General features: G+C 45.9%; 1 protein-coding gene across 1 annotated transcript in view; it reads right to left on the minus strand.

Annotated features, from left to right (window-relative positions):
- The window catches only part of PRKCH (protein kinase C eta), a gene marked incomplete at both ends in the record, with an annotated part of 114,151 nt that extends 102,416 nt beyond the window's left edge, over positions 1–11,735 (minus strand). The window contains one exon of the mRNA XM_079536653.1: positions 11,376–11,735. Within this exon, the coding sequence (XP_079392779.1) occupies positions 11,376–11,735 (360 nt within the window). The remainder of the gene's footprint in view (positions 1–11,375) is intronic.
- Positions 11,736–12,059: the final 324 nt, after the last annotated feature.

The following is a 12,059-nucleotide window of genomic DNA, read 5'->3' on the forward strand; positions in this document are numbered from 1 at the left end:
AGGAACAAGAGCTCCCAAAGTCTTAGGAAAAACCAGAACTGATATTGCTTAAAGAGTACTGCATACCCAACTCTGAAGCAACTCTCTCTGGAGTAAGCTTTTTTATATATAGAAATAAATCCACTGACCTTGTATTAATCACAAAAGCCCTTTCTCAATGCAAAGGGAAATGACAAACTTAGACGGACGCACCAGACACCTCCTGAGATCACTTCCACAAAAGCTAAAACATGCAACAACTTGAATGATCTTTCCTTCTTTTGGAAGGATGCTGCCCAATACTCTGCAGTTTAATTCTTGACAACAGAGTAATTCTAACTCTAAGGTTCTTCTAACAGTTCTGAAGTTCTAAAGTTCTTAACTCCAAGACTTTCATCCATCAAGGCAGTGACTAGAGAGACAACAACCAGGCAAAGGGATTTCTCCTAGATAGACACAGGGCTAAGTGAGAACTGAAATGAGTATGTGCCTCTCAGCACACACATACATATACAGGCACTACTACACCACGAGCATCAACGCCCTGCACTTCTGCAGGGGTGCAGCAGCCGGCCATTTTGAACCAATAAATAATTAACCAAGCTCTTCAGTAGACACTAAAAGGGAAAAGTCATTTTGGTATCAACGAGAGATTACAGTCCCCAGCCCCCCTTTTCCTCCGGACGTCAGCACCCTGCTGCACAGGCAGCAGAATGGACTCTGCTTTCACGTCTCCAAAACCACAGCTCACAGCCCACTGCATCAGCTCGCCCTGCTTTTGGTAGACGCTTTCTTCACCACACAGGGCTGTGAAGTTGGGTGGGTGACAAGCAGCAAAGTGAGCAGAAAGTGCTCCACTTCTCCTGAGGCACAAGAGGACAAAACCCCACTGGGTACCCTCTTACATCTGCCCTGTACAAGCTGCCAGAACTCTCAAGGCACAGCCCTGCTGGAAAAGGGGCTCTATCACGACTGAATGCAAAACTCATTCCTAGTCTGGGTGATTTTGCAAGCTTTCACCCAGATGAGAAGGGTTTCATCATTAGCTAGTGTGTGAACATGTTTTGCCTACAAGGGGCTGAAAGCCTCTCTATATGTGCAACATAGCCTGCATTGTAGATGTTTTATTCCTGAGCCTGACAGACACTCCAGAATTAGTTTGCATCTCTGTTTCAACACTATCACTGCAAGACCGCAACTGTCCCTGAGGATACAGACATTAGAAACAGCACGTAACAATAAACACAGGGGTCCCACCATCCTTCAGGTAAAGCTGGAGACCTTGGCCACAACCTCCACAGATCTAGGACTTCCAAAACAAACCACATTGTTTTTTGCAGCCACTCTGTCCACTTCCTTTTTCCATAGTACACCTTCTTGCTTCCAAATGGAAAGAACAGGCTGGCTAGCACGGCTCCACAGCACAAGCAAGAGAACATAGCACTCCTGGGCTCACACCACAACTGCAAAGCAACAGCTTGCAAAGGAAGGTGAAGTATATTTCTTCATAGAATCAAGAAGATGGGAGAGAACTTTCTGTTACCTTTATTGGCAAGACAGGCTAAATGTTCCTTTATGTAATTATTGGAAAATGTGGTCAGAATGAGTTATTCTCATTAAGTACTGATGGGCTATATTCAGGGGGGTGGATGGCTTATCTTAGCCTAGAAACCCTGTTTCTAAACAGTTTTGCTCCAAGCCAAGAACAATACAAGCTTGTTGCTCGTATTGTAGCTACTAAACCACCACAATTACATCTCACTACTTTAAGAAGACTTAATAAAACAGCATTCTTCATAGGGCAGATTTGTGAGCTGCCACATCATGAATTCCCTCCACAAACAAAAATTTTAAGGAAGGAAATCTGTTGGAAATGAGCCTAAAACCAGTGACCAATAAGTCACCCCTCTCACAAGCCCGTCCTGGGATCTACTGTTCCCAAGAACATGCAAAGCTCCTAAATTCTGATTCTAATTGTTATCTGCTTACTTTATAACAAAGAACTGACTTTAGGAGTCAATCCTGAAAAATGATGATAGTCAGCAGTGCTTCTAGAGAGCCCTGCTAGAAGGTGGCTGATGACCCCACGCGTTTGACACCTCTACATTTTGTCCTAGATAAAACCTACAGCATGTTCTAACTTAGTCGCTTTGATAGAAACCCTTCCATATATCAGGACCATGCAGGGGCATCTTCCTTGCATGATTACTTTTGGTTTCAAGCTTAGCAGCAAGCTGCCTTGCAGAATAAATTCTCAATGAATTTATTAATGTTAGATGCCTCAGACTGTGAATGACCTGGATAATAAAGTCATGGCACGGAAGCCAATTTTTTCTTCTATCTCAGAGCTCCATGAACACATTGTGCTCAGTAAATAATGTATAACCAGCCATCATAAATCTTTGTTGCATATAGAAAGAAAAGTATGCCCAGTTCTCCCAACTGTGTTGGTGCAGAGCAGGCAGCATAGTTCCATCAATGCTATTGGGAATCACTGATGTAAACCTGGCAAGCGAAAGCAGAGCAGAACACTGGGCTTTTGTTTACTGAAATCCCACAGAAGATGCAGACAAACTTTTCATAAAGTAACACTTTGCAACTAACGAGAAAGGAGGAAGATGGCTTTCATGTAGTAATACGTAATTTAGAATAGATGCCTGAAAGAAATGAGATACAGAGAAGAGATTAGTGGGACGGTCTGTAGCCCCATTTCTAGCCTTCCCCCAACATACGGAAGATCACAGAATCAAAGAGTGGCTTGGGTTGGAAGGGACCTCCAGCCCCCCTGCCACATGCAGGGCCACCAACCTCCATATCTAAAACTAGACCAGGCCGCCTAGGGTCCCATCCAACCTGGCCTTGAACACCTTCAGAGATGTTTTGCTGTCTCCTCTCCAGATTTAAAGCATTTAAATGTAATGAAAATCAAAGGAGATGAGCTACAGGAAAGCATTCAGTGAATCATTTCCCAGACTGCGCTACTTAGATCAGCACACTTTTCTCCTCAGTCCTGGGCAAAATCTGGACAAGCTGTATGGTCTTGTTTGCAAAGGGAAATAAATGCAGTACAAATTGGAAATTCAAACAGGATGAGCTAGTCCTTTACCAGTTGTTCTTGATCTAGGAGGCCATCCTTATTCTGAATCAACTCAATGCAGAACTGAATATATTTAATATTGGCTAGTCTGGATGGAGAGAAGTACTATGGAGCTTAAATCACATGTACAAAAGCTGACTTTAATACTACCGAAGACTGCAGATTGTTGCAACTGTTCTGTCAGGTAAAAGCTCTTAGGAGTGCAGCCACCCCATGTTCATTTTCACAGACCTAGTAAACCTGTCACCTACCTTCCTGTCCAGGCTGCAGAGCCAGCCAGCTTCAGAGATCTGCCACAATCCCAAATAATCCTTCTGACAGTGTCTTTCTCTCTCTTTAACACCTACAGCACTCAGCACAGCTATGACTGGTTCTTAGAATCTACTGAAAGACTGCAAATATTTTCTCTCCAAAAGCAATAAAGAAAGATTTGCAAACTAAGCCTCCTTTCGGTGCTTTGAGAGGTGTAAGACACAAAAGAAAATGGAGATGTATTATATGAACAGTTAAATTTACAAGTGACTTCTTGCTTACATGGCAGGATAAAATTCAATTTACTCATGAGAGAAACACAAAGTGCCATACTAGGTCAGAATGGAGACTAACGACAAACCAACAAGAAAACAAAGAAGCAAAGGGAAAACAGAAACCACAGAACAGGCCAGAGAGAGGGCTAAAAATCAGAAGTGCTACAGGAAGGGATGAGCTGCAATTTCAGACGAAATCAGACCAGCTGGCAGTCAAAATCCTGCCCTTGAGGATGGCTGATGCTAAACACAGAAGAGAAAGGCAGGAAAAGCAGTGTTCAGCATGGAACTATCATCTCAAATCTCTAAACTCTTGGATGCACGCTGTCAGGTTATCTGTCAGTACAATTCTTACTATTAGCTGTGATGTTCTGCAATAGAACAGAGACATGTCCTGGCGTTCACATCCTCTTCCTTGCTAGCCTGCATCAGAGAGGTTACAGGGCTCTGCTGATCCGCTAAGTGATTTTGCACTGCACATCATTTTATCTTAAATAAAGAAATAAATAAGAAGGCACCGCAGACATGCAGCACTTGTGTCCGGTATGGACATATTTTCCTCCCCTTCCTTCCTTTGACAGAAATACACGTATTGCAAGAAATTAAAAATAAATAAAAGGTCAAATGATTTCCACTGAGGCCTACGCCAGCATTGTCTTGCTAGTTAAAATAAAAGTTAAATAAAAATTAAATCTCTCTCCCACCTCACAAACTGCTGTCAGTTACCACCACCCAACTTCTGCCTCTGTACCATCGCTCCTTCTCCTATCTGCTCAATGGAAGGAAACCTCCTGCCGAGCTGCCTCCCTACAGCTGACTCAAACACAGCTACCTAATGAAACTCCGTACCTGGGAAACTTAGTTGCTCTACGCCAAGAAAAAGGTTTTATGTAGTGTCATCTCCAGGTTCACACTCCCCTCCCTTCTGCCAACATTTTTTTTTGTGTTGGCAAAGCAGGTGGGGAGCTATACCTGTGTGCTTGCACTCTGGCACAAGCTGCATCAGCCCGAAGGGCAGGTCCACACAGTGCAAAGGCACGCAGAAATGATTTGCACCCAGTGTCAGGGGAGGTTAGCAGAAAAGCCAAACTCTTGTCGCAAACATTTGGCCCTGCACTGGGGCTCACAGACTTCTAGCTGGTCTTCATCTGTTTATAAGGCTGTCCTCAGAGACACAACCTGTTTGCCACTGAGATCTGGCACACACACATTGCACAGACCAGGCAGTGGTCAGCACGAGCTTTGCAGACCTCTGGGCAGCCTGAAGGTCAGGCGGGCCTCTGCTTATTGCCACTAGCCTAGAGCAGCAAGGGCGCCCAAAGCCTCACAAGGGCAATGCAAAAGCCATTTTTCACATCACCTTGGGCCCAGCACCGACGCTCAGATTTTAACACAACTAAACTTGGCTTTTACCTGTTCACACACTTGCGTAATCACTGAATCACTAAGGTTGGAAAAGACCTCCAAGATCCCCCAGCCCAACCCACCCCCACCATGCCCACTGCCCACATCCCTCAGTGCCACATGGCTCTTGAGCACTTCCAGGGACGGTGATGCCCCCGGGCAGCTGTGCCAGCTCACTGCACTGCCTTTAGAGATAGCACAGGATGGTTTTCTCTGCAATTGACTCCACTGAGTGATCAGAACATTTCATGACGTCAAAGAACAACAACAACAACAACAACAAAAAAAAAAAAAAAAAAAAAAAAAAAAGGCACTGCAGAAATTTATGTCGTTTGTCTGGCTAACTCTAAGTAGCTGAGCAACATTAATTGGATGCTTCAGGAGGCACTTTGTTTTGGATGTGCATTTGCTATCTCTGATATAATTAGAAAACAAGCCTTTCCCTCATAATCAGACATGGCTCCTGGTACCAACCGAGGGCAATGTCTTAGGAGAAGAACAAATACTGATGGGCTGCAGGGTGACTGCCTTCAGGACACCAAGCCAGGTATTCCCCAGGGCTCCAGTCTGCTTCACTACAGCCACACAGACAGCACAGGGGTGGAATAAGCAAACAAAATAAAAATTGCTCACTGTCTCCAGAAGAAATGAAGCCTACAGTATGGTTTGACATATATTAACTGCATGCCTAAATAGGGTGAGATGTTGCAGGCAAGAAGGTGTGATGCCTCACAGGATCCTTTACAAAAGCTGCCAGCAACGATTCTGCTTGTCTTCCCCCCAACCACATTGTTACATAAGAGGTCCCTGACTTCTTGATTGTATTAGCAAAGCACAATAGCTACAATCATCCTAAAACATCAAAGGAATTTTTAAAAGCTGCAAAGGAAGGGCGGCAGTCTCACTCAGTTCAGTAAGGGACATGCTTTCATATTGAATTACACTGTAAACCCGTAGACTTTTTAACCTCATTTCAATAGCTTGAACAGCCCCCTTGACAATATCTTCTGTGGAAGGTTACTGCCTACAAGGTCAAAATGGCTAGGAACCAAGTCATTACCCAGAAAATACTCAAAACAGAAAGCCTTGGATGGCCTGGATGAAACATTTTAAGAAAAAAGACCTGTGGTAAAAGCCAAAAATAAAAAGAAAGCAAAGAGGCTGAGCTCCCCCCACCAGTGCAAGCAGCGGGGGCCACACAGAGCACAGCTGGGCCAGAAGCTTCCTGTGGTGCTCAGAGTGCTGTGCTGCAGTCTCAGCCTCGCTTCTCCGCCTCTGCAAGTGGCCCTGCACCCACCCCATCACTAGCAAGGGCTCCAGTAAACAGCTCCAGAAAGCCTTGGGTGATAGGAAGGCATGAGCTCCCAGCCAAGCAGTACAGGGCAGGAAGGCAGGCTCCTCCCTGGTGCTCCCAGAACCCTTCCCAACTCCAGCCATGGCAGCAACAGGCACCTGGCTGAACAGAGGAGAGAACTTAGTGTCCTGCTGTATCCAACACAATTCAGGGCACGAATGCCAGTCCCACAAATGCATGCTGGCATCTTAGTGACTCCCATCACTGGAAAATGGATTTTCTCATGGTTTGACCAAACCATTCCAGCCTCAGATTTCCTTAAGTGGAAAGAAACAAAACAAATGAAAAAAAAAAATTCTCAAGCAAAATGCCTTTATTCTCCAAGGATGCTCACAGCTGTCAGACAGGCCTTTCCCTAGGAAAGACCTTGTCAATGAGAGAAATAAAAGAGTAGCTCTTCTCAATCTCTGATGCTGAAACCTCAGCAAAGCTGATCACACAACACAAGCCAGGATTATATAACCACCTAACAAATAGCAACCTTTTTTCTTTATATTTTGCAACTTTCGTTTCAGGCTGCACGGTATGTTCAGGTAGCCCAGTGCACTGGACTGGTGTTTTGAGGAGTTTGTCCATACACACAGACCACAACTATCTGCCAAAAGAAAGACAGAGATGAAATCCGGATAGCTTTCAAGAACTACCTTCTTGAGATGGGCTGTTCCCATTCAACAACGTAACTGCCTATCAGAAATAACAATCACAGATACAACTTAAGACTTAACACAAAAAGGGGATGGAGCTTACTTTACTCAAGCCTATTTTGCTCTTTATGTGCAGCACAACTGTCAGAGATCTCCACTGTGTGCATGGAAATGGGAAATCACACAAACGAAATGCTGCTGCTCTTTGTATTTGTGGATGGAGAAACCATTATGCCAGCTCTGCAAGATGCTCTCCATCCCACAGATGAGCACAGGCTGACACAGACAGGTAAGCAGCACAATCCTCTTTTTGAACTCAGACAGCCTCATTTGACATTCTGCTTAGCAGCTGCATTGTTCTCACAGATCTCCATTTCAATCAAGCTCTCAGAAAATTCAGAGTCCATGTACATCACAAAATGCTCTGTCAGGGTCTATAAAATACTTTGGCTTCCTGATGCCAGTTTTGTCCACCTGGAGAATACTGCAGCAAAGTGGGAGCTGGAAATCACAGGAAAGGGTACAGCCGGAGGAGTTTGGGTTAAGCAATGGATGGGGATTATTTGTTTTAATCTCTTCCTGCAAACAAATCTAGCTGCTCTCACACGAGCACATGGGAACAAACTCATCAGGAAGTCGCAATTGGCTCATTAATCTAATAGTCCATCTGTTATCTAATTTCCTTCAGTATACTGTGATAATTTGCTATTTCAAGATTGAGTCACAGAAGGTTTAATTTTAACTCCCTGTTCGAGTGCTAGAAATTACATATCTACCCACAGACCAACCATTTCTACAGTCATAATTAAATCATTCCCAATGCCATTCAATATCTTTTGTAAATAGTGTCTCTCCAAGCTCAAAAACGAGTTCAGCTACTACATAAACCTCATAGGAGTAACTCTGCATATTGTAAACCTCTCTTTCAATTACAACTCAGTACTACAAATGATCTGTTGTCTCACTGACGTTTCCTACACTGTACTTGGAGACAGTTAAAAGAGGAGAAATTCCCTTCTAAAGGAGTAAAAAGATCTCATTACACACAAAATTAAATAAATGCTTGAAAAAGAGAGAAAGAAAAAAACCTCCTGCTGTAAATCATGTCTTCACCTCTTACAGACAGTAACCAGCTGGATTCTCTACTACTTTGCACCTGGCGGGGTCATGTGCACCTGTGTAAAATGCTACCATTCAGGTTTGAACCATTTCACACCCATTCATCCACAGGAAAACGCCTACCTAAAAGAAGAGTACCGGGGAGAGGGCCGCTGGTTTCAGTGCATCAAAGCCTGCTCAAGGAAGGATGGCATTTAGCTGGCAATAGTCATAAAAACATCTGTCATCTGACCAGTAAATGTAAAATAACAAGAAAGGGACAGCAGGGTCTTGAAGCTAATAAGCTCTTATAGATTTGATTAGTGTGAAGTTTGTCTACTGCATTTGATAACATGAAAATTAAAATATATGTATTCTGTGGTAATTTGTTTAATAGAAAAACTTCAGAAAACAATCCAAACAGTGAGAAGAAAAAGGCAGTATATAAACAGTGTCCAGAACATGGATTTTAATTCAAAGTATGACCACGGTACCCCATCCAGCACTGAGGGATGACTCAAGCATTACCCAGGAGACGATTCATGCCCATTCACTGACTCATCTGCATAAATAGTTGGGGTGATAATTGCAGTGATGTACCTGCAAGTCACCAGGGAAGCACCAAGGCTTACACACGGATTCCTCCTGCTTCTCTCTGACACTTCCTATAGCTCTAACAAAGAGGTGGTGACAAATGCCATAACCAATCAGTTATTTTCCCTACAGAAGAAAACCCACAGTGATTAACAGAAGAACAGGAACACGAGGGCTCAAACCAAACTCAGGCAGTATGTGAACTGGAGGACTATCCCAGGTAGTCTCCAGCTGCCTCCTGCTCCCCTCAACATTTCTCCAGCTGCCCTGAACTGCGTGGCTGTATCAAAGCAAGTGCATTTGGTGTTTATCAATATATCCTTGTCCTTGCAACTTCTCTGAAAAGTGAACAGAAACACTGCATTTCAAGTCAAAACAGACAAAAAAAAAAAAAAAACAGAAAAAACACAAAAACAACAAACATTCCTTTCTTCCCTCCCAGATTTCCTATATTAACAATTCAAACTTCTTACCAACTCTGCTCTGCCTTCTGTTGCCTATCAGGATACCTGAAGATTCCGGGATGCTCTATCCCCCAGGGTATTCCTTATCACTGTTTCTCAATCATTTTGTATTGATGGACTACATAACTTTAGGGAGAAAAAAAAAAAATCTAACTGCTATCACAGTGATTTTTATGTGCAGCTAAGTACAAGCCAGGTTAAACTCTCACCAGTTTTCCCCTCACTTCATTTTTCTCCTTCCCTGCCTGTATTAGCATATATGCTTCTGTTTAGGGGTTGGAAGAAGAGCAGTATGAGCAATTTCAGTGTGCAGATGTTGCGAATCATCATAGAACCTCTGTGGTGCCTTTCCTCATGCCAGCAGCTCACGGACCTTGTACTCGTACAGAGCAGCACTTCCTATCCTTCAGGCTGCACAAAACCCAGTGACAGCCTTGCTGGATTTATCAAGACATATTAAATTATCAGGGCAAGACAATGTTCCCACTGTCATCATGCAGTCCTGTCAGAACACTATACAAGAAGCTAACAGAGCACATCAATAGGGATGGGAGGAGAAAGGGACAGAAGACAAACACTTGCTCACCCTGCCCACTAAATCCACCCTAGTTGTACTTTTTTAGACGCTGACTGGAAGGACAGAAGCAGCTCTTCATCTCTGTGTGCCCCGATAAATCACAGACTGATGTAAACTGACGTTTAACACACTGATTTCCCACCCCTCTGCACCTCTCAACGCAGGAGTTCACAGGACACGCACCCATCCAACTTTTTCCCTCCCCAGACACCATATGAGAACTTGAAACTGCTTGGCTGGATATATAGTGTGCCCATCCTAAAAAGCAGCATTATGGAACATGTGGCTGAAAAGAAGCAGTGGACCTCCAGATATGCGTGCATCTACATCACAGGCAATGTTACCATAGGCATTTTGGTAGGCCACCACCCCACAACAGGGTGCCCAAACCCACTACACTCAGGACTCAGTACACCAAGGAGCTAAGGGCTCTCTCAACAGCAAATAGGAAACACTCCCAACAAATCAAACAGGAAGAAAACCCTCAAAACCACAACCTTATATCCCGAGTGCTGCATTTGCTCAGTCCCACAGGCTGTCCATACATAACCCTGTTTTATCACAAGTCACAGGGACACTTTCTCTCCACTGGCACAATCTGGGAAACTCAGTGTACACCCACTGGGCTAACCCCAAAGAACGTGATACCCAAGAATACCAACAAACAGCACCAATATAGGTCTATTAAGTGCTCTTGTAAATGGTCTGTATTTCCCTGTAGCCACCCCAGAGATGGAGCCTCACACCTTAGCCACAGGCAGCAGCTGAGAACTGAAAGCACCAGCACTGTCCCAGCCATACCATGCAGATACCTATCAGCTCTCCGCTGTCAGTTCTTCCTCCCTGTCTGATTTTATTGTAGTGGTTACCTGACCACGTGAGCTGAGCTTCCTGGTCTCTCAGTGCTAATACCTGTATTAACTTTAGCAATTCTGAGTGTTGTTTCTGCACACTCTCAACCCAGGAAGAAGATATATATTTATTTTAAACTTAAGACTTACGAGCAAACTATGGTTTGAATCAATACATTCATTTCCTCCTGCTCTAACGTGCAAGAAACGAAGGCATAACTTTCGAGCCTGTCCTACCCCTCTCACTCACCATTATGACTAAAACATAACTGAGTTCTCTGGGCTGGATATAAGCGATGTGGAAATAACCTAAAATTAACCTTAAGTGAAACCGTGTTCAAGCAGTGCAGCGACGCACATAGCATATGCAGGACAGGTCCTGCTGTTCTGCTAAAAAGACACACAGCAAGCAATTGTGCAAGGTGTAGATCTCAGTACAAATACATCCACCCGAGCATGCATACTTCCATGTCCCTGTGTGCTCAGCAATGAGGGAAGGAAGGCACGCAAGCCTGTGAGTGCAGGTGTACTTTGCTGCTACGTGCAAGGCTCCTCAAGAGACTGCACAGCACTCAGCTGCAAGGCTGAGCCTTCACGCTGTGACAGCGGTCCCCAAACGCATCAGCTTTCAGCTGTCACCACGTACCCCCTTCAGTCCAGCACCAACGCGAGGAGATGCACGACGGCACACCTGCACGCACACCGCGCTGCGTGCGTCTGCAGCACAGGCGTGCAAGGACAAGCCCCGTTCTGCCTCCATTCATTCGCAGGAGCCCAGCTACTCACCCAGCCCTCGAAGCTGTCGCTGGGGCCCGCCGAGCGCAGGAGGTCCTGGAAGTGCAAGGTGCAGTTGGCCACGAAGTCATCGTAGCCTATGGGGGTGTCGTGGAAAACGGACAGCTCGATCTGATGGCCGTCGGTCACCGTGGCGGAGAACTCCTCGTTGTACGTGGGCTTGTTGGTCTTCTGTTTGGTGCTGGTCTGCCCGACGCGCACCTGATCCACGCTGACCGTCACGTAGGGGTCCAGCAGCTGGTAGCCCTTACGGAACAACGAGTGGCGGAGGGACCAGCGGGTGGGCTGCAGCCCCACAGCCTCGCCGATCCGCACCTTCAGGTACCCGTTGAACTTCATGGCTCCGGACATGGCCACCCCCCGGGGGCGCCCAGGAATCCGGAGGACAAGCGGAGCCGCGTCTCGTCCCGTCCCACTTCGCCTGCTCAGGGGGCCGGGCGGCAGCGGAGCAGCTTCCCCCGGGCCATGCCGCGAGCCCGCAGCCCCCGCCCCGCGCACCGCCCACCTCCCGCGGCTGCGGGTGGCCGCTCCGCCCGGCGCGGGGCTCCGCTCGGCTCTGCTCGGCGCGGACACCTGGAGTGTGGGACGGCGGCGGGAGGGGAGGAGCCGGCAGCCCGAGACGGGAGGGCGGGCCCGGGGTGGGAGGGTAAATTCTTCACCGTGAGGGCGGTGAGG

The sequence above is a fragment of the Tetrao urogallus genome, assembly GCF_951394365.1.
Source record: "Tetrao urogallus genome assembly, chromosome: 6".
Classification (NCBI taxonomy): Eukaryota; Metazoa; Chordata; class Aves; order Galliformes; family Phasianidae; genus Tetrao; species Tetrao urogallus.